This window comes from Dermacentor andersoni, chromosome 1, assembly GCF_023375885.2.
Source record: "Dermacentor andersoni chromosome 1, qqDerAnde1_hic_scaffold, whole genome shotgun sequence".
Classification (NCBI taxonomy): Eukaryota; Metazoa; Arthropoda; class Arachnida; order Ixodida; family Ixodidae; genus Dermacentor; species Dermacentor andersoni.
Window position 1 is genome coordinate 57,156,294 of NC_092814.1, and position 24,208 is coordinate 57,180,501.

The 24,208-nt window shown below is 45.7% G+C and overlaps 1 protein-coding gene across 3 annotated transcripts in view; it reads right to left on the bottom strand.

Moving 5' to 3' along the window:
• The window catches only part of trio (trio Rho guanine nucleotide exchange factor), a 251,643-nt gene that overhangs the window by 26,912 nt on the left and 200,523 nt on the right, over positions 1-24,208 (bottom strand). For all 3 annotated transcript variants that reach the window (XM_055061522.2, XM_050192948.3, XM_050192949.3), the window contains exon 37: positions 2,303-2,438. In XM_055061522.2, coding sequence (XP_054917497.2) covers positions 2,303-2,438 — 136 coding nt within the window. The remainder of the gene's footprint in view (positions 1-2,302; positions 2,439-24,208) is intronic.

Here is a 24,208-nt window from a genome sequence, read left to right on the forward strand (position 1 = left end):
CGCATTAAATAACACTTAAATTTGCCTTGAAAACTGTGTTTATAAGATAGATAATAATTTGTATTTTTACCCTTTTCAAAAAAAATATTTATATGAAAATGGCGTCATACCTTAAAGGGCCCCTAACCAGGTCTGGCCATTTTGAACTGACAAGAGCAGTGCATACAATGCGTGCTAACGATTGTGCCTGCGAAGTGTTACACCGCTATGCGCTGCAAAAAGAGCTCAAATTTCAAACCAAACACTGTGTGTCCTTTCACTCGCGGGCGTCGCGCTCCCAGCCAGAGAGAAGACGTCAATCGCACAAGTGTACCTACGTAAATTGCAGTGCTGTAATGTCACTCACAGTGACAGATGACTTTGGGCATTATTCAAGGCAATAACAGCTATTTGTTTGATCTGCTGCTTCAATACACAAACTAAGGTTTAGAGAAATAATAAAACCTACAAACTGAACGTCTGCGTGTCTTTGTTTTACTTTGTACTGTAGCAAGAGAGATATACTTCTGTTTTATTTGCTTGTTCCCATGTCATGCAGTTGCACGTGAAACTACGTCATTTTCTACTGCATCCCCGCGTGCAATCACGCTCTGTGATCCGCTTGCATCTGCCTCAGTGTTCGTGTAGCACTGACTTATACTGCTAGTCAGGTGTTCTCGTGCACAGTACATGAAAAAGTGAGAGGGAGGGGGAGGAGGGGATCGTGACCTATGCGTCACACGATCCTTCTGCTCCGGTATGGGAGAACGCTGGGAAGGTATTTCACTTGCAGAAGCTAGACGGAGGCAAGTGGAGACAGTGTCATGTTGGCAGGTGATGATCGCCTCCTGAAATAATGGGTTTGCCGCACTTTAAATATTTTTATCTAGGCTATTAAGAAACCTATTTGAAAAATGATTGTGGTAGAATGCTCCCGAGAAGGCACATAACTTCCAGCATATAACCAAAATTTTCTATGTCACCTGGTGAAGGGCGCTTTAAGAGTAAGAGATTAGCAATGAAATAATTTTTGCTAACCAAACTTCATATCAGTGGCATGCATCAGATTATGCACGATAACTGCCAATAAAATTAACCAAAAATTTCACTGTCAACCTTTTAATATGTAATTGCAGAACTGAAGTAGGCCAGCACTCAATGCATGACGCTATGCTAGAAACTTTGCGCTTAGTGCCACTTTCAAGAAGTAAGTGCTCAAAAAGTGCCTTATTACGCTGTTACAGTTAACAGTTTCCTGTACTGCATTTCTTCACATTGCAGAAACATATTAAACGGTAAAAGCAATGCCTTTCATGGCAAATTTTGAGGCATTATTTGTCAAAAATGGTGTTAGGCACAAGTTCCTAGCACAGGGTTATTCTTCAAGTACTAGCTGACTGCAATTGTGTTGTTACATGTCCCTTAAAGAAATTATCTAAAAGTTATTTAGTCAGACTTAAATTTGGCACATCGTTAATTAGTCTATGGCTATTGCCACGCAAATTGTGATGGCAATTACCAAGCGAATTCCGCCAGTGGTACGAAACTGGGACAGTAAATACAATTTGTCTGAAATCCTTGATATTTATTATCCTGAGACAGCTTCCACAAAACACGTATGAAATATGAAAAGAAACCGTGATGTGAATGTTGAGATAAAAAAAATATAAACTGAAATGTGAGCTTCCTTCTTAAAGTAAGATTAAACAGGAACACTAAATTAGTTTATAGAGCGGCAGTTTAAAATTAGGCACTTAAAATTTAAATTTAATTCTGGGATTTTAGGTGCGAAAACCATGATACCGTAGGAGGGGGCTTTGGACTAATTTTGGCCCCTTGGCGTTCTTTAATGCACACCCAATGCATGGTACACAAGCGTTTTTGCGTTCTACTGCCATCAGAATGCAGCCGCGGCGGGTGAGGTTGATCCCATGACCTCAAGCATGGCAGTGCAATGCTATAGCCACTGGTCTACCGTGGCGGGTAGGGGGTTACATCATGCACATGACCAGGGAGAGGGGTGGCTGGGCAGGCGAGAGTTGTTGGGTGTTGTTGTATGCCATGTATCATGGTACACTGAAATTCCAGAAGGGGGAGGGGGGGCACATGGCTGGTGTGCCTCCCCCTGGCTACACCCACGTCTGAAGCCATGGTGGAGTTCTGAAGGGAGGAATATTCTAGAATACGGGGGGTAGCTGACCTGATGAAATTTCATCTTTTAAATGGACACTAATGAGAAGCATTAACACAATTGCTCACGAGCTGCCATGAGCGCATACTAGCCATGTGTATGTGAAACCTGTAGAAGTAGCAGAGTGCTTGCCTTTGAAGACTGTGCCACAGCAGCAGGAGGTGCCAGCTTTTTCGAAGGTGGTGTGGGATTGCCTTTTGCAGAAGCAGGATCTGCCTTATCCAGGCGCCCATGGCTCAGCTTCCGCACTGGATTGGTCAGCCACTTTCTGGTGAGAGGCAAAGAGAAGGAATGCAGTGAGCACACTGGGCTCCCAAAGCACACAGCCATCCTGTTACAGCATCATGCATGCACAAGAGCTCACAAGGGTGATGCAATACCCTGCAGCATGTCTATGAAGGAGCGAGTTGGAGGAACAGAATGTTACCCATGGCCAGGATATTGGGACAAGTATACGTTGCGCCATCCTTCAGTGGCAGCCGCACCCCCTCGCAGTAATTGAATGCGGAAAGGACAAAAAGAATTATACCTCATGATCAAAATTAGTCATCGAAAATGGCTCGTGGTAACGCCTGATACAGACTCACTGGGACATTCTGGTGAAATTCTAGCAGCGTGCTGCAAAGCACACAGGTTCCTAAGACATTTGAATATTTTGCAAGAGAGCCTATGGGAGAGTCGCATAAGGTCTGTTGTAAAATATTCAAATATTATGGGAACCTACTTTGCAGCACACTACTGGAATTTCCCAAGAATGTCCCAGTGGGTCTCTAGTATGGATAAGTGAAAGTAATTTTCAATAACTAATTTAGTTAGTGAGACATAACAATTTTCATCCTTTCCCCATTCAGTTACGGCGGGGCACGAGGCCGCTGCCGAAAGATGGTGCGCCATGTACATGTCCAGAAATCCTGGGGATGTCAGTGGCAGCAGACGGATCTGACACACAATAGTGGGAGCAAAGGACTGTTTCCGGCTTTACTGCAGACGTATCCTCTGCATTTGTGAACTCACTATGCTGGTGTATCATATTTAATTCTACCATTATAAACCCTTCTTACCGGCCTAGATTGCACACTATAAATAAAATGGCACTTCCACCGCCACTAGCCATTTCTTGCCTCAAGACTCGCCATATTGTCGTCATGGCATTCTTGGTCATGGTACTTTACTTAGATTTAGGTGTATGCTATGAACACTGCACAGTTAAAATTAATCGGGAGGCCCACCCTATAGTGTGCCTCACAACCCACTATACAGTTTGAGGATGCTAAACACCCCATATATTTTTAAGGTCTGCTGAATATGCTGTACATGTATGCTGTACAAATATGCATGTACACTTGCGAGCAAAAGTTTGGGGACCAAAGGTGTAGTGATTTCTTTTTAACAGCCTGGGCATTCTGGCTGAAATCAAGAGTGCACGCCTACATGCGCTTGTTTCACCAATACAATCTATTAAACTAATTCCAGGTAACGGTGCTGCGCTTGAATATATTTCAATTTTCTGCTGATGTCATGGTCTCCAAACTTTTGCTCACCAGTGTACATGCTTGAGTAAGGCTGCTTCCTGGTTAGTCGATTGACGGCTTTGCCATCCTCGCATGGATCTTGTACTTAAAGCTAATCAGCAAGCAGTGCTTTGTGTTAACAAATGAGAAGCACCAAAAAATGATGTACCACTTGTAGTAATGATGTTTTGTTAACTCTGCTTTACTGCGGCTTCTCTCCTATTAGGTTTTCTTAATCCTTGCTTTCAAATCAATGTTTTGCGGTAGCGGAACAATTTTGTGATAATGTTTTATCGAAGGTCAATTCACAGGAAAAATATGACAGCCAGGAAGCACAAAAGTTTAGTAGACACTCGCTTAGGCTTAAAATAGTATTTTTTGGGCCTCCGCTAATGTCCAGCCCCATTCACTGAAACTCACCGAGACTCACAGTCACGCATGAGAAATAAGTGAACTCATTAGCGAATATGCTGACCAATGAGTGGTTTACATATACTATGTAAGAATCTTCAAAGCTGAAAGTTTTGGCCAGGGCCACAATGTAAATGAGCGAGAAATATGGATTTTCTGTAAGCTGCTACAAAAATTCAAAGCATGAATGTTTTAATTCAAATTAAATTTTATTATGGGGCTCTAAATGCTAAAACTATGATATGATTATGTGGCAGACCGTAATGGAAGACTGGATTAATCTCGACCACCTGGGGTTGCTTAATGTGCACCTAAATTAAGTACATGAGTGTTTTTGGATTTCGCTCTCACAGAAATGCGGCCACCACGGTCGAGAAACAACCTAGCGATGACATGCATAGCAGCACAATGTCACAGCAACAAAGCCATTGCAGTGAATCATGAACGTTCTAAGCAGGCAGATTCACAAGCGATTAGGCAGAATATAGACAATGCAATGACACCGAACTAAGAAATGTTACTAAACCAAAAACAAGACAATGTGTGGCTTAAAAGTCATTGGCAATTAAAAAAAAAAAAAAAACAAGCGCAAGGAACAGTAATTCTGAATTAGAACAGCGGCTGAAAGTATGTACCACTGCATCCTTGAAAACAAATTCTAGCACTGCCTTCTAGTATCTGCACCATATGGCAGTTAAATTAATTAAATTCTGGGGCTTTATGTGCCCAAACCAGACAGCAGTGCTAGCAACATCTACACAATCCTGATCCCTCAAATCTGCTTCCTGAATGTGCCCAAACCTGCTGCTCCTCAATTTCAGCAGGGGGAAAGAAATCACAAAATGTCATCAACACAGCTTACTCAAATAAATGTAACAGAACAATAAATGAAGATCAAGTTTGAAGAATGTGTAACACAATGCATACAAGACTACTAAAGATCTGCTAACGGTTACCTAAAATTTCTGAACAGACTTTACACGCATCAATATGAGTATTGTGATGCATTTTTGACAACAGAATAAAACACAAAAAATGACAAATTAGTGTGCTAAATGGAGAACACTGGGCAAATTCAGTAACTTGAATATCAAAGTAGTTTTTTTCTAAAGCACGAAGAAATTCCAAGCATGTGTAATGACGTCATCCATACACCAAGTCAAAAAAGCTGTCAATAAAACAAATTACAAGACTAAATAAAGAGGGCTTCAGTACACACACAACTTTTTTCAATCAGAACAAATATTTTAAAAATATTGTCTGTGGCAGTGCTTTTTCATATTCAGGTGAATTTCTCAAGGAGGCAGTAATCATCTGCATGAGAAATAGCAATATACAGGTAGCTAATAAGGAAAGAACTATTACCTTTTATTAGCTTTAAAGCCCATGCTGCAATCACTAAATTGGAATCGAGCAGTACTTAAGTCTTGTCTGCTTAGCAGAAATGGTATATATTATAACAAACACAGGAAGGTAGAACAGCACACATGGCCACACTACAGTTCACATAACCTTGCATTTTGGCATCATTGAAGTCAAACAGCACAAAATGCACAAAGGGGCAAGACTTGGACAACACCGAGTGTGGACTCGCAACTTAAATGCCTTATTACACTGATGAGATATATAGGGTGATCATTTTAAAGTTTTACTGAATTCTTAAATATAGTCTGTTGCAGATAACATAATTTTAGCCCTTGAGCTGAATGAATTATTCAGAGGCGGACAATACTTGCATGAGAAATTGACAACTATTCAACTAATTAACAAAAATCCACTAATTATCTACTCAATTAATTTAGGACACATATTACAGCTTACAAATTGTAGACTGCGAGTTTGCAAGGCATACCCACTTGGAATTAATTTCCAGAATGATGCCACTTTGGTGGTACGTGCCATCAAACTTGCCATAAAGATGTACTATATTTTCACTTAATTTTTAACAAAACACTCTTCTATGCATTGAGCAAAACGTGAACAAGGTGAATGCAGGAGCTCCTGCATTCACCTTGTTCACGTTTTGCTCATCGTCTTGAATTTCCATCTCCCGCATTCCCCGTCTTTTTTCTGGTCTTCTATGCATTGAAGCACAAAAGTAGCTGGGACACACACGTATTTAGTCTCACAGTTTGGGAAATATCTCGAAACTGGTGTCATCCTGGAAATTCATTTCAAGTGTATCCATCCTGCAAGTGCAATGGCTACAATTCGTAAATATCAATATCGGCCGTGAAGTAATTAAGAAGGTAATTAGTGAACTTTCTTTAATTATTTGAATATAAGTTTTGATTTCTCGTGCTAGTAATGGCTGCCTCTTCGAATAATCCTGATCAAGAACAAGAATTATGCTTTCTGCCACAGGCGATATTTAATCCATAAAACTTAAACATGATCCCCCCGTATACTGCCTAAGTGCACAACAAAGAAGTGAAACTCATAAATGGCATGATTTGTTGATGCACCCTGTATGCTTTAGATACATCATGTACGTTTGTTTTTGTGTCTATATCTCATCAGTGTAATAAAATAGTTGAGAGTCAGGGCCCAGTGTTGTCCGAGTCTGTTGTCCTTCATTCATTTCCCGATGTTTGATTTCGATTACGTTAACCTACCAAGTCGCCAAACTTACCATTTTGATCTTTAATATTGGTCCCCAATTCCAACTAAAAGATTGAATTATACGAATAAAATATTGGCCCATTACTAAAGTAATGCTTGCTATGGAAGTTGAACAGAGTGATGGTCAAGCTTAAATAACATCTTATGAGCACAGTGAGTGCTATATTAAAATAAATGATGCAGTAATGCTGTGAACCATTCTGCCCTATGATACATTTACTTAATTTCAGACCAATAAAGAAGGTGTGTTCAAATGCATTGCAAGTGTGCCTACAGGCACATCACAGTGCTCAGCACAATAACCACTAACTGTTGTTTGATGACACAAAAAATAAATAAACGAAAGTTTAAAGAATAATCTGACACTTTTAGCAAGCGCACTCGCATGCAACATTGTGGACAGTGAAAATTCCTCATATCAAATGAGTATGGCTTTGCAAGAAAAACAATGCCTAAATGATGGTGCTGCACAAATAAGGAAAAAAAAATTGAACTGCAGCCTCACCTGGATAAAAAACAACAACGAAGGATGTGTCACTACAGTGCACTAGGTGCTTCCACAAATAGGTGAAACCATGCCAATGCAATCACTTGTTTTGTCACAATATGTACAGTCAAGCAAAGATAGTCGAAGGAAAAACGGTTCAAGCTTATACCACCATAACTGCTCCTGTTACACTTCGGAAAAGTTACATATTTTGCCGCAAGAAAAAGCTTTACCGAAGTCACTAAATCGCACATCTACACCCATCACATGAGTTCGCCAGAAGGACATTCTGTGAGCTCTCTATTGCACCCTTTCATGAATATGGCTGAGCAGGCAAACTTGAAGAAAGATAAGCAAACGCCTCATGCATGCAGAAACGACAGTCGGTTGCTTGTTTACATAACACAGACGCACGCACGCATACAGCGGCACTTAGCGCAGCGCGTTTTCTCTCGTCAGCGCAATAAGTTGGCAGGTGCAAGGCGGCGCGTGCAGCGGTTGTTCCTGGGTGCTCGCGCATACAGACGGACAAGCGAGTGACGCTAGCCAGAAGTGACCGCATGCGTGCGATCAGAGTATCGTAGTAGCAAAGACAACTTAACGAGCACACGTAGGCACATGATATTGAATGAGACCAAAACTCGAAGCCGAAAGTGGTCGCCGTGTTCTCGTCGAGAGCCTCGCGCAGCGCCGGCAGTGGTAGCCAGTCCAGCCGATTCGGAGCAGCGTGTGGAGCGCGCAGGAGGAACGATCGACCGAAAAGTGCCGAGCGGGCTCATCGAACGAAGGCGATTGTACCGACGAAGCAGCAGCAGGGCAGGCATGGAAGCTCAGCATTAAAAAAGGCGTCGGGCAATGCTCTACGGAGCCGAGCACGCCAGACGCCTACTAACGCAGCCCACCATCGCGGCAGCGTCCAGTGGACCGAGAACAACGCGAAACAAAAGCAGAGGGGAGTCGATCTTTGTGCGGCCACTCAAACAAGCACGTGGTAGGTCGGCCGCGCTGCGGAAGAAATAAACCACCACTACGCGTAGAGCGTGATAGGGCGTCTTGGGCGCACTTAACGTCTAAAAATAGCGGCCACTCTAAAATAACCCCCGCCCCCTCTCTGCGGTTCCCTACGGAAAGGGAGGGGGGTGGCAACGCAACAGGGGCCGTCAGACAAAATCGGTCCTCACCGAGAAGGGACCACTGACGAATTCAAGAAGCGGAGGTGGGGGAGGGCGAATCGAGCGCCAACGCCCAGGCCCGCGCACGCAGCCCCCGGCATCGCAAGGCGCACGCCGCCGGTGCGTTGCAACCTCTCGGTAGCGGAGCCCAGAAGCGGGCTTTCCCAGCGAGCGCAGCTGCACGGCCGAAAAGCCGCCGGGGCGTGCACGTGCGGCGACCAAAGGGGCACACACACACTCACCGGCTAGGCGGCGGCGGCGGCGGCAGCGTCGCCGGCGAGCTTCGCTCAGCGCGAGCGTCGGCGGGCGTCTCCTGGCCGCTCGACCGCCATGACGCACCATAGGCGGCCGCGGGGCCGCGCGGGGGCTCTGACGGCCGCGCATGCTCCGCGCGCCGCGCCGCAGTACTCCTACGCGCGCGCGCTCAATTATTTACAGCCGACGCGAGGGCCTGCGCGGAACGCCAGTAGCCCCGTCGCCGCAGCCATGGCCGGCTCGGCCAATCAATGCGGACACCGGCCGCTTGAAAAGTCGCGGCCGGCTGTCCGAAAAGGCCAGCCATAGGCTGGCGACTGACAGGTGGAAGCGGGGCCAGCGCGCGGATGTGCCCTTTCCCAAGCGCACTACCACCTCGTTGACCAATGTGTAGCCCCTCAGCAGCCAACGTCGTTCAAACACAGGGAGCCTCGACAAATATTTCAAGGGCGGGGAGAGAGAGTCACCGCGGTAGTGTTCGGACACGGGATCCCTTAAGCTGGGGCACTTATGGGTGCAGACTTGCAAGTGATCGCGCTGAACAGCTGACGAGATTATTTGTGAATGAGTCGCCAGCTGGTACATGCATGGAACGACCGTGCATGGATAGACGGCCGCTCGTATTTGAAGTAGGAGCAGCCCTTCCGGCTGACATAAACAAAATAAATGTGCAGATCCCACGCACTGTGGGAATCGACGCTATGTATCGCACTTCGCAGCTATATACCTGGCTACCTAGCATTGTTTGAGGCACCGAAATGCGATATCAGGTGGACCAACCTGTTTGTGTAAACTGAGTAATATACGTGGGTCGTGAGGGTAGGCGCCTGTGACGACAGCAGCCAGACTACGACTACGTTGAAGACGATCATATGACGGCAACGGCATCATTTTTACGCCGGCCGTTCGAATCGAGCTTACATATAAATTTCGGGTTTTTACGTGGGTAGTGGGCGAGCACAAACGAGAGAAACGTCATCAGCGACTACTTGTTATGCAATTGTACGTATATATGGCTATGTCACGTGGAGTATTTCAAACGATGATAACAGGTGTACTACGTCGAAAAAAAAATTTTAAAGCATGATTAACTTGGACGATCACACAATTTCTACGTACTACATGTAGCGTGACACGAGGACAGTGGGCCGGTTCCGGAGATGTCACGGCGCCTGAGTGCGGCAAGGAACGAAAACGATAAAGTGGCACGGGGCGCACGCGCCGAGTGTTTCAAAAGAGGTGGCTGGCTATCGCGGCCTAATGGTTAGAGCTGCTGTGCTCGACGGCAGAAGTTCGATTCCATCGTCGGTCACACGTTTTTTTCTGTTCATTAAAGCGATGCGTGACAGGAACCTACAAGCGTAAAGTGCCATGAATGAGGCAAAGAAGGCTTCGCTTAAAAAAAAAAAGATCAAGAAAGAAGAAACTATCAGAGATGGGCGACACCAAAGTTCCACGAACCTTTGCTCATCACAGCGCCGCTGTTTTAGCCAAAGCCGAGAGCAAACCTTCTTCCACACTTCCCATTATAGCAGAGCGTCCTGCCTACGAGTCTTGGCATACATACACTCGACTCGACGAGCAATAAAACGAAGTGGCTGACAAAGAAGGACGCAAAGTGGCGGCGACCTGTTATCTCGGTGCGCGTGCAATCGTACTGCGGCCACCACATCACGGCCATTTGCAGTGACAAGCGATCCAGCCAGACGAACGAACAAAGGGCACCTCCGACGTTCGTCACCTGCGTACACCTTTTGCGTTGACACACGGCCTGGCGCGTTCCCTCGCCCAAGTACTTCGGCGAAATCACCACAAAAAAGGTCTAGCCGCAGGGAAACGTATTTTGCTCTACACGTGCCTTCCTCAAAGCAAGAAGCAGTCTCCTTTCATTGACAGCCTGTTGCAGTGGCCTGGCTAACGGGAAACGGTATAGGCACATAGGGGAGATTAGAGATTTGTGTAATTTTCTCAAGTTGCTCTGAATGAAAATTTCCGAAAGTTTCCAGCTACTTAGTAAAGATGTTCCTCGTTATGCATACGAAGTTTAAGCTTTATCTAAAGATACTGAAAACTTTCGTAATTGTAAGTATTCATATCTATACATATTAGTATTTTTGTCAAGGGACATTTAAAATATACCTAATAAGTGCGTTGAGATTTCTGCCAAATATTGTCCACAAAGTGGGCTTTTGAGTGAACAAAGAGAATACCATTCGCATTGTATTTCACTTCAAAATAAAAATTTCAACAATGACATACCCTAAAAGCACTTCTTGTTGGGCTAGTTGGTAGCTGTTCATTACAAAATATAAAAACGCCGTTCTCTTCTCTTGTGTGTGTCCGTTTATTTGGAGTCTTTATATTTTATAATGACATACCCATATATATGCAATTTGGCAAGACAGATTTTTTAAAGAAATCTACTAACGGTAAGCTAACTGTGTTGGTTCAGTAGACGAATAAGAAAAATTACAACAATTAGGCAAACTATCGCACTGAAAATCTTTTTAGTTGCGGAGATAGTGTTCATTTTGTCAGCAATAACATCGTTTTCCAGAAATCGCGTTTAATGGACCCCTCACCAGGTCTGGCCATCCTGAGCTCGTGAAAAGCGCAGTGCATACAATGCGCACTAACGATCGTGTCCGCTAGTATTCCAACCCTACGTGCCGCGGAAAGAGCTTAAATTTCACACCGAACGCAATTTTCCTTTCTGCTCGCGGGCGCCACGAATCCAGCCAGAGAGTCGACGTATATCGCACAAGTGCGTCTACGTCCATGGCAGTGATGTGACGTCGCCCATAGTGGCACGTGATTTCGAGAATTATTCGAGGCAACGTCACTTGTTTGTTTAATCTGCTGCTTCAACAGTCGAATCAAAGTTTAGAGAAATAACAAAACATACAAACCGAATGTCTGCATGACTTTGTTTTACTTCGTACCGTAGCGAGAGATGCACTTCCGTTTCGCCTGCGTCTTCCCATGTTGCGCAGTCGCGCGCGCAGAGAACGAAACTATCTCATTTTCTACCGTGTTCTAGTGCCGTAATCATGCTCTTTAATCCTCTCGCGCCTGCCTCACTGCTCGCGATTGTGGCAGGTGTCCTCGTGCAGAGCGCGCAATATCGTGCGCTGCGCGAAACGAGACAAACCCAACCGCTGGCGCGCGAAACCGTCAACGGAAGTGCGCCGTGCAGTAAAAATGCGAGAAAAAAAAACGGGGGGGGGGGGGGGGGGGGGAGGCGGGGCCCGTGACGCGTTTTTCACGTGATCCTCCAGATCCGATGGGTACAGTATGGTATGGGAGAACGCAGGAAAGGAATTTCGCTCGCGGAGCTTAGACAGGGGCAAGTGGAGAGAGTGTCCGTGTTGGCGGTGATGCTCGCCTTCTGAAATCATGGGTACGTGGCACTGAAATATTTCTATCTCGGCTATTAATGAGCCGATTTGAAAAATTCTTGTGGTATAACGCTCCCTAGAGGGCACGTAACAACATCCAGTGTATAGCGTAATTTTTCTATGTGGCCTGGTGGTGATTAAGTACATGTTCAGTTGTGAACCCATCACGCAAAAATTCATCAGAAACATAATTGCCCACATTCTTTACCAGTCATTCCTTTGCAAAATCCTTCCTGGAAATTACTGTAGGTTTTCTTTTCGGATTGCTAGAGTAATTGAGTGAGACACCAGCGATCTTCATGGGGCTCGAGCGCGGCTTGACCAAACTGTTGACGCACAATAGCATTCCGAAAAACTTGCGCTTTTTCTTAAAGGGCCCCTCACCAGGCCCCATAGCAAATTTTGGCTATACGCTGGACGTTGTTACGTGTCCTCTAGGGAGCGTTTTGCCACAATTTTTTTTTCAAATCGGCTCATTAATAGCCGAGATATAAATATTTCAATGCCGCGAACCCATGATTTCAGCAGGCAGGCTCCACTGCCAAGCAAGAGGCTCTCTACACTCGCCCCGCCTAGCCTAAGCAAGCGAAATTCCTTCCCTGCGTTCTCTCATGCCGGACCTCGAGGATCGCGTGGCACATACGTCACGGGCACCGCCTTCACTTTTTTTTTTTTCTCCTCGCTTTTTTTTCTTTTCGGCGCTTCGCACTTCCGCAGACGGTGTCGCGCGCGAGCTTTGTCTCGTTCGCGCAGCGCACGATTTTGCGCTCTGTGCACAAGGAAACATGACTAGCGGTATAATTCAGTGTTACACGAATACTGAGGCAAAACAAGAGGATCGTAGAGCGTGATCACGCGCTGGAACACGATAGAAAACGGCATAGTTTCGGTACCTGCGCACGTGACTGCACGACCGTGGGAACAAGCAGACGAAGCGGAAGTACATCTCTCTTGCTTCAGTGCGAAGTAAAACAAAAACACGCAGATATTCCGTTTTTGTGTTTTATTATTTCTCCAAACGTCAACTCGTCAATTCAAGCAACAGATCGCACAGATAACAAATGTCTTGAATAATTCTCGAAGTCACGTGTCACCATGAGCGATGTCACACTGCGGACACGACTACGTAGGCGCAGGGGCACGATTACGTCACCGTCCGGCTTGGAGCGCGGCGGCCGCGAGTGAAGAGGGAAACGGCGTTCGGATTGAAATTTCAGGTCTTTCATCGGCGCGTAGCGATGTAATACTTTGCAGACACGATTGTTATCGCGCAATGTATGCTCTGCGCTTGTCAGCTCAAAATGGTCAGACCTGGTGAGGGGCCCTTTAAAGTTTTGATGAGAAATGAGGCATTTCCATTTTCCGAGTGTTGCACGTGAGCACAACCATGTTTGCATTAAATATTTTATAAAATTAGAACTACGATGAACAAAATCGCTGATGCACAAATAGCCGCCGCAACGGTACGTAATCCATTACGTACCGTTGCGGAATGTGAATGTGAATGTTCAAAACTCTAAAAAGGTAAAATCAGTTAAAAAGCACAAATGTAATTTAAAAGCAAAAAAAATAATGATAGATAGATAGATAGATAGATAGATAGATAGATAGATAGATAGATAGATAGCATCTTTCTGCATGTTTCTTTTTTTGGAGGAGGAGTTGTGTCAAATCTCTATGAAGCCAAGCCGATCTTCAGATGTTCTATAGGTAATTTTGGCGGTATGTTTAAAGCACTTCTAGCGCTCGTTTCGGCATGAAATGTGGAAGTTATATTCCTCAATAAATGAAGTATTTTTGTTAGCACGATTTGAAGCACGCTAGTTAGGCGAAACATGCCAGCTAGCGGACCTTATTTGGCGGCGGCTGCTCCCGTCATGAGTGAACCAGGCAGTCGGCCTCAACCGCGGCGCTGCATGAAGCGCCATGCAGTTACGAGACCTCCGTATACTTGGCAGTCAAGAGTCGCCAGCCCCAGCATACTTCGGTGGCAACTCAAGTGTCGCAGTCGCCATCGCCATCTCCAAGAAAAAAAAAAAAAAAAAAAAAAAAAACCAACAACACCCAACAAATCCGCCAAACCAGACGCGTGACACTGTTGATGTGCCATCGAAAGCACGCATTCATACCTGCAGCTGCACGTTCCAGGAAAAATGTCCACGTTTCCGATAGAACCTTGGAGTTGCTGCTACATGTGCCGCCAGGCCGATTTGCCCACACAACCAAGAAACCTGCTACATCTGATTACGTTTTAGAGCACAGCTCTTCGGCGCCCGTTCCTGAGTTGAGCGTCGTCGCGGCGTCGGCGTAACCACGCGCGTGCCACTGCTCGCACGTTCGCGGTCGTCGCCTTCCACAGCTGGCTCTGATGCCGCGCATCATGGCAGCGTTTCCATACTGCCCCTCGCGCTCGTGCCACTGCTCACCCCTTCGTTGTTGTCGTCATCTTCCACAGCTGGAGCCGATGTCGCTCATCATGCTAGCGTTCCCATACTGCCCCTCCCTCTGCAAAGGCGCTGACGGCACTCTGACCCACTGCTAGTCGGTGCGGTGATTTCGGTCTGAAATTCTTTGCCTCAATATACCGCGAAATGAATACACGTGTAAAGCGGCGCCCAAATTTCGCATTTGGGAGTATCGTAATCGTCGAACATATTTTTCAACGTGCACAATATCCCTCTGCGACGTTGACACACACACGCGCGCGCGCGCGCGCGCAAATATTAAATACAACATGTAAAAAAAATCGTTTCAGATGTATAGGCGCACGCCCCGAGATTCATTTTCGAGCAAAGACGGAAAAATTTAACGATTCTATTCGAAATTCTATTTCAGCCTTCGCTTGCTTCTTAGTCCTACACAGTGACCCACCTACGCTTGATCCACCTACGCTATCACCAGAATAAGTCGGTCTGGAGCGGCGCATCAGAAGAATGAAGTGAGCTGGGCAAAAGGAGTCGTTACATTATACATGCCCTGATCTTGTTAAAAATTCTTGGCGCTGCCTTACAGAAGTAGACTCACCGGGAATACAGGGCCGGCGGGCCAATATTCGTGCGATCTTGAGCACAATTAAATTAAACGCTTTCAGCGGGAAAGAAGTTCGACACGGATCACATGAATGAAGGAAGATACGCGCGACTTAAGTCCGGGTCTATATATTTCGGACTGACACTGCGGGCGCGACTTCGGCCCACTCTTAAGCCGTTTTCATCCTTCGTGCACTCTGGAAGGCTGAGGACCGAAACAATTGAAAAAATCCTCGCTGCGCGACATTTTCGCACAGCACGAAAACAGCTCGAAGCCACTGTGTGTTCACCGTGAAGCGGGATGTATAGAGCGCATGCGTCGGGCGAGCACGAACAATGGAACGCCAAATTAACACCAGTGTTCCAATTGGAACACGCGCAGAATTAAGAGCCTCAGTCGCAGGTCTCTTCCTCGGTCTGTTTCTCGAAGAATAATAAATGACGCGAAAAGAAGCAATGAGCGGCATCGCAAGCGCCATCCAGAGTCGTACCAACAGCGGACACACGAGACAGGAGAGCCAAGCCTTGTGCGCGGAGCTCAGGAGGCCGACTCCGAGTAGCCAGCGAACGACCGATTCGACACCAATGGTCCGCTACTCCCGCTGTCCGTATATAGTTACACGAGACGCGGAGACGGTGCCAGTTGTTGAACGAGCTCCGTATGCACAAGCGATGCTCGCACCTGTTACCGCTACCGCAGCAGCAGCGCTTTTCAAAGAGCCCTCGATGTATACCGTAAGTCGCAGAGGTTAAGGCGACAGTGTTGTGCAGTTAACAAAGGAGTAAAACAGGTAAAGTGCGCCATTTTTAGCGCCGCACAGAATATGAAGTTTTCATGGCTCTGCGGTGTTGCCAAATTTCGGCTGCAAATGCGAAGTTAACATATCAATTCCCAGAGGGGGACCTTTCTTGGACCGGCCGTCCTTATCTGGCGGTTGCTCCGCGGCACGGCGCTGCTGTCAGTTGTTGAAGGTGGCGGTTGTGCTTAACACGTCCACGGCGCACGAGCAACGAAGTGCGATTCGTTTTCTCTGGAGCAAGGGACGAACGCCCACCGAAATCTACAGGAAAATGTAGCCCACGTATGGGGAAAGGTGTTTCGCTTTGACAAGTGTGAGGTGGTGGTGTTGCGAGTTCGCGAAAGGTCGTGAAGACTTGCATGACAATTAGCGTTCGGGGAGGCCGCGTGCGTCGCTGACTGACGACAGGGACATCTCAAGTTCAGTGCTGCGATGGGACAAATGCGCGAACCGGTGTGGGGACTATGTGGAAAAATAGTATAAGATACGTAGAATAGTAGGTTATATTTGTAATTACCTCTATGAACCTTATATTGAGTAATAAAAAATAGGGGCAATGACTGTTTGATTCGCCCTCGTATAATGACAGGCAGGCGTCCGCTATCTACGTTAACCACAATGAGGTATTTTATCATAGCGTCACGGTTCTACCGTTACCGATACGGCCCTGCTGCAGACTGCGCATGCGCAGCTCTGCGGGAAGCGGTATCGGGAACAGCAGAACGGTAATGCTAAAGCAAAATGCTCTGATCAACAATACACCGGTTCCTGTGATCATATATACTATACCCACCTGTTAGTCTCGCACAAACTATCTTAGTTCCTTCCCTAGGAAAGTGGAAAGAGTAAAACACGCCTTGCGGAAATATAACAGACGTACGTTCTTGACACGCATTAGGCATTCGTCGCCCACCAGAATCCTCGAGGCCAATCAATGAACAAATGACTATCTTACTAAATAAAAATGTGTCAGCCGATTAGCAAAGGGGTGAAACGCGCACGGTTAAACTGGCTCTCTTAACTGTACTACACGCAGAGACAAAGAAACAGCGCGCGCATGCGATCCCATAGATGAGATGAATATATATATATATATATATATATATATATATATATATATATATATATATATATATATATATATATAGAAAACTATCAGTCATAGCTCTCGTAGTATAGCCCTCTGGGCCGTTTCCTTTTTTTTTTCGAAAGTAGTCCTATTAGGGTTATTATAATTACACGAAGGTATTTCGCCCTCATCAGCAGCAGTCCTTGGTATAGTTATTCTGGCGGCTAGCTTCCCACGCTATGCGTGCCGCCATCGCACCTGGTTAAGCTTTTCCTAGACGCTAGAGTTATGCTTTGTCCACGCAACCTTGAGCGATCGGAAAGCGCGTTTCCCCCTCTTGGCCGGCGGAGAAGGGAGGCTTCGTTCCGGCCGCGAAGCTCTCCACATCTCTGTAAGGTGCCTTGTGGATGTCTCGTGCTGAAGATGCCCTCTCGGTGAGCGCATATTTCACCCCTCATCTTTTAAGAGGTTCAATACATACAAGCATTTGTCTAGCAAACCAGATTTTTTTTTTCAAGGGAATTTTCCACGTCTCAGTAATTTCTCTCGTCGTATTCGAGTGCTGATTGCAGTGTTATAGTTTGTTAACGAAGCTTTCCCTCAAGTCTAAATATTTTAAGGCAGTTTTCCTAGCCTCTAAAGCCGCTCGAGTTCGCTCTTCTCCTTGAGCGGCGATTTTTCCTAGAAAGTATGCCTTCCAACTACTCCGCCCTTAAACTGGCTCTCTCAACTACTATACGCAGAGACAAAGCAACAGCGCGCGCATTAGATCCCATAGATGAGATGAATATTTACAATTAGTATTAGGGTTATAATTATATTCGAGTGCTGATTGCCGTGCTATCGTCTGCTAACGAAGCTTTCCCTCAAGTCTAAATATTTTAAGGCAGTTTGTCGTGTGCGTATCATGGCTACGCACGCTTATATCGCATTCCGTTTCTCTACCACGGATGCGCTTTAAAACCACGGCGCTGCAGTTTTTGCTTTTCTCTTCTTTCTTCTTCTCCGCCCTTAAACTGGCTCTCTTAACTGTACTACACGCAGAGACAAAGAAACAGCGCGCGCATTAGATCCCATAGATGAGATGAATATTTACAATTATTATTAGAGTTATAATTATATTCGAGGGCTGATTGCCGTGCTATCGTTTGCTAACGAAGCTTTCCCTCAAGTCTAAATATTTTAAGGCAGTTTGTCGTGTGCGTATCATGGCTACGCACGCTTATATCGCATTCCGTTTCTCTTCCACGGGTGCGCTTTAAAACCACGGCGCTGCAGTTTTTGCTTTTCTCTTCTTTCTTCTTCTCCGCCCTTAAACTGGCTCTCTTAACTGTACTACACGCAGAGACAAAGAAACAGCGCGCGCATGCGATCCCATAGATGAGATGAATATGTATATATATATATAGAAAACTATCAGTCATAGCTCTCGTAGTATAGCCCTCTGGGCCGTTTCCTTTTTTTTTTCGAAAGTAGTCCTATTAGGGTTATTATAATTACACGAAGGTATTTCGCCCTCATCAGCAGCAGTCCTTGGTATAGTTATTCTGGCGGCTAGCTTCCCACGCTATGCGTGCCGCCATCGCACCTGGTTAAGCTTTTCCTAGACGCTAGAGTTATGCTTTGTCCACGCAACCTTGAGCGATCAGAAAGCGCGTTTCCCCCTCTTGGCCGGCGGAGAAGGGAGGCTTCGTTCCGGCCGCGAAGCTCTCCACATCTCTGTAAGGTGCCTTGTGGATGTCTCGTGCTGAAGATGCCCTCTCGGTGAGCGCATATTTCACCCCTCATCTTTTAAGAGGTTCAATACATACAAGCATTTGTCTAGCAAACCAGATTTTTTTTTTTTTTCAAGGGAATTTTCCACGTCTCAGTAATTTCTCTCGTCGTATTCGAGTGCTGATTGCCGTGTTATAGTTTGTTAACAAAGCTTTCCCTCAAGTCTAAATATTTTAAGGCAGTTTTCCTAGCCTCTAAAGCCGCTCGAGTTCGCTCTTCTCCTTGAGCGGCGATTTTTCCTAGAAAGTATGCCTTCCAACTACTCCGCCCTTAAACTGGCTCTCTCAACTACTACACGCAGAGACAAAGCAACAGCGCGCGCATTAGATCCCATAGATGAGATGAATATTTACAATTAGTATTAGGGTTATAATTATATTCGAGTGCTGATTGCCGTGCTATCGTCTGCTAACGAAGCTTTCCCTCAAGTCTAAATATTTTAAGGCAGTTTGTCGTGTGCGTATCATGGCTACGCACGCTTATATCGCATTCCGTTTCTCTACCACGGGTGCGCTTTAAAACCACGGCGCTGCAGTTCTTGCTTTTCTCTTCTTTCTTCTTCTCCGCCCTTAAACTGGCTCTCTTAACTGTACTACACGCAGAGACAAAGAAACAGCGCGCGCATGCGATCCCATAGATGAGATGAATATATATATATATATATAGAAAACTATCAGTCATAGCTCTCGTAGTATAGCCCTCTGGGCCGTTTCCTTTTCTTTTTCGAAAGTAGTCTTATTAGGGTTATTATAATTACACGAAGGTATTTCGCCCTCATCAGCAGCAGTCCTTGGTATAGTTATTCTGGCGGCTAGCTTCCCACGCTATGCGTGCCGCCATCGCACCTGGTTAAGCTTTTCCTAGTGAGTCTCTTTGCACGTAAGTGTGAGGCTCGGAGCAGGAGCTGCGGCGCTTGAAAGTAGCCTGGGGCCTGACGAACCAACCGACTGAGCTATCTTTCCGGGCAACATCGAAGGGTCACGAGTTCAAATCACCTGTTATGTTCCTTTTTTTTTTCTTTCCGCCCCTTTTTCTTTTTTTTTCTTTCTTTTAATGTCTTTGCCTTTATTTTATCACTGTACGGGAACCCTCCTAAAAAAAAAAAAGAAAAAAAAAAGAAAGAAAGATATATATCTTCAAATATGTATGGCCTCACACTCACATGTGCAGGTCATAAATGCCAGGTTCTCTAGCCGAGTGCCATCCATGCGGTATAACCGAGCTCAGATTGGTCCACCTTGACTGACCAAGTAGGGCACCACTGTAGGTTAAATGAGGCGTACAACTCCTGCGGGACCCGCCGTGGTTGCTCAGTGGTTATGGTGTTAGACTGCTGAGCACGAGGTCGCGGGATCGGACCCCGACCACGACGGCCGCATTTCGATGGGGGCGAAATGCGAAAACACCCGTGTACTTAGAATTAGGTGCACGTTAAAGAACCCCAGGTGGTCGAAATTTTCGGAGTCCTCCACTACGGCGTGCATAATCAGAAAGTGGTTTTGTCACGTAAAACCCCATAAATTAATTTTTAATTTAACTCCTACGGGGACGGTAGAGTATCCGTCTCCAGTGCAAGAGGACCGTGATTCAAATCCCGGTGCCGCGCTATTCTCCACCGGAAAATACAAAAAAAAAAGCCGTGTGTTGAGAAAATTGCACAAACAGGCCTGGAGTGCGGCCTGATCCCGGTGACCAGAACCGGTAACGCACTCTCTCACCAGAGCAGGATTGGCCACCCTGGTGCAGTACTTGGCCACAACCTCCTATATGAATACAACAATCGAACCCCGGCCCTCAGTCCCCAGCAGCCGCGAAGCAACTGACCACGGCGGCGGTCAGATCTGTGACGCTGCAGAGGGTGCTAAGAATACCTGGCTCCGGACAGGCCGCCATTGGAATCTGAACCTGGCAACGTTTAACGTTAGAACGCTATCTAGTGAGGCGAGTCTAACAGTGTTATTGGAGGAATTAGAGGGTAGTAAATGGGATATAATAGGGCTCAGTGATGTTAGGAGGACAAAAGAAGCATATACAGTGCTAAAAAGCGGGCATGTACTGTGTTACCGGGGCTTAGCGGAGAGACGAGAACTAGGAGTCGGATTCCTGATTAATAAGGAAATAGCTGGTAACATACAGGAATTCTATAGCATTAACGAGAGGGTGGCATGTCTTGTTCTGAAACTTAATAAGAGGTACAAAATGAAGGTTGTACAGGTCTACGCTCCTACATCTAGTCATGATGACCAGGAAGTCGAAAGCTTTTATGAAGACGTAGAATCGGCGATGGGTAAAGTCAAAACAAAATACACTATACTGATGGGCGACTTCAATGCCAGGGTAGGCAAGAAGCAGGCTGGAGACAAGTCAGTGGGGGAATATGGCATAGGCTCTAGGAATAGCAGAGGAGAATTATTAGTAGAGTTTGCAGAATAGAATAATATGCGTATAATGAATACCTTTTTCCGCAAGCGGGTTAGCCGAAAGTGGACGTGGAGGAGCCCGAATGGTGAGACTAGAAATGAAATCGACTTCATACTCTGCGCGAACCCTGGCATCATTCAAGATGTAGACGTGCTCGGCAAGGTACGCTGCAGTGACCACAGGATGGTAAGAACACGAATTAGCCTAGACTTGAGGAGGGAACGAAAGAAACTGGTACACAAGAAGCCAATCAATGAGTTAGCGGTAAGAGGGAAACTAGAGGAATTCCGGATCAAACTACAGAACAGGTATTCGGCTTTAACTCAGGAAGAGGACCTTAGTGTTGAAGCAATGAACGACAATCTCATGGGCATCATTAAGGAGTGCGCAATAGAAGTCGGTGGTAACGCCGTTAGACAGGAAACCAGTAAGCTATCGCAGGAGACGAAAGATCTGATCAAGAAACGCCAATGTATGAAAGCCTCTAATCCTACAGCTAGAATAGAACTGGCAGAACTTTCTAAGTTAATCAACAAGCGTAAGACAGCGGACATCAGGAACTATAATATGGATAGAATTGAACAGGCTCTCAGGAACGGAGGAAGCCTAAAAACAGTGAAGAAGAAACTAGGAATAGGCAAGAATCAGATGTGTGCGTTAAGAGACAAAGCCGGCAATATCGTTACTAATATGGACGAGATAGTTCAAGTGGCTGAGGAGTTCTATAGAGATTTATACAGTACCAGTGGCACCCACGACGATAGTGGAAGATAGAATAGCCTAGAGGAATTCGAAATCCCACAGGTAACGCCAGAAGAAGTAAAGAAAGCCTTAGGAGCTATGCAAAGGGGGAAGGCAGCTGGGGAGGATCAGGTAACAGCAGATTTGTTGAAGGATGGTGGTCAGATTGTTCTAGAGAAACTGGCCACCCTGTATACGCAATGCCTCATAACCTCGAGCGTACCGGAATCTTGGAAGAACGCTAACATAATCCTAATCCATAAGAAAGGGGACGCCAAAGACTTGAAAAATTATAGACCGATCAGCTTACTGTCCGTTGCCTACAAAGTATTTACTAAGGTAATCGCAAATAGAATCAGGAACACCTTAGACTTCTGTCAACCAAAGGACCAGGCAGGATTCCGTAAAGGCTACTCAACAATAGACCATATTCCCACTATCAATCAAGTGATAGAGAAATGTGCAGAATATAACCAACCCTTATATATAGCTTTCATTGATTACGAGAAAGCGTTTGATTCAGTCGAAACCTCAGCAGTCATGGAGGCATTACGGAATCAGGGTGTAGATGAGCCATATGTAAAAATACTGGAAGATATCTATAGCGGCTCCACAGCCACCGTAGTCCTCCACAAAGAAAGCAACAAAATCCCTATAAAGAAAGGCGTCAGACAGGGAGATACGATATCTCCAATGCTATTCACAGCATGTTTACAGGAGGTATTCAGAGGCCTGGAGTGGGAAGAATTGGGGATAAAAGTTGATGGAGAATACCTTAGCAACTTGCGATTCGCTGATGATATTGCCTTGCTTAGTAACTCAGGAGACCAATTGCAATGCATGCTCACTGACCTGGAGAGGCAAAGCAGAAGGGTGGGTCTGAAAATTAATCTGCAGAAAACTAAAGTACTGTTTAACAGTCTCGGAAGAGAACAGCAGTTTACGATAGGTAGCGAAACACTGGAAGTGGTAAGGGAATACATCTACTTAGGGCAGGTAGTGACCACGGATCCGGATCATGAGACTGAAATAACCAGAAGAATAAGAATGGGTTGGGGTGCGTTTGGCAGGCATTCTCAAATCATGAACAGTAGGTTGCCACTATCCCTCAAAAGGAAAGTGTACAACAGCTGTGTGTTACCAGTACTCACATATGGGGCAGAAACCTGGAGGCTTACGAAAAGGGTTCTGCTGAAATTGAGAACGACGCAACGAGCTATGGAAAGAAGAATGATGGGTGTAACGTTAAGGGATAAGAAAAGAGCAGATTGGGTGAGGCAACAAACGCGGGTAAACGACATCTTAGTTGAAATCAAGAAAAAGAAATGGGCATGGGCCGGACATGTAATGAGGAGGGAAGATAACCGATGGTCACTAAGAGCTACGGACTGGATTCCAAGAGAAGGGAAGCGTAGCAGGGGGCGGCAGAAAGTTAGGTGGGCAGATGACATTAAGACGTTTGCAGGGACAACATGGCCACAATTAGTACATGACCGGGGTAGTTGGAGAAGTATGGGAGAGGCCTTTGCCCTGCAGTGGGCGTAACTAGGCTGATGATGATGATGATGATGATGATGATGAAATACAATACGGGGTGTTTTTTTTATTTTTTGGATCTTGCAGAAACTCTTTCAATTAGCTGTGGCCAGCGCAATTGTAGCCCTTCAGCTAAATTACTCGACCCGACGGACATAACTCTCACGAGAAACACCAAATGTGTATTTTAAATTATATTAAGAAGTGAACTTTTTACCTTTACTTTACGGCACATATTCTAATTTGCGAATTGTAGCCGGTGAGTTTGCAAGGCATATCCACTTGGAACGAATTCTAAGGATGCCGCGGGTTTCCAGGCACTCGCAGTGAAACTTGCACTAAAAGTGCACGATTGTTCCACCACTTATTCTTTTTAACAAATCGCAGTTTTACGCACTGAAGAGCAAAAGTATGTGCTACGCCCATGTAGTATTTCGCTGAGCACTTTAAATGGGGAATGAATATCTCGAAACTGATATCATCCTGAAAATTCGTTCCAAGAAGGTGTCGAACCGGACCCGAACCGAAAACCGTACCCGAACCGGAATGTTACGCGGAACTGAACCCGAACCGATATTATTCGAACGTGCCTGAACCTGCTATTGGTTCATCGCATGTATGACACCTTCAAGCAGAGTACAGCGCTCTTAGATTTATACAAATCATGCCCGGGGCATGATTCGCGATTTCAGGAACTAGATCGTCTGCGCAACTGCAGTTCTGCTAAACCAGAATCTATCAGACGAGTCTCTGGGTGTGTCAGCCTTTCTCCCTGTAGACAGCAAGTAGTGTCCTCTTAGTATTCGAAGG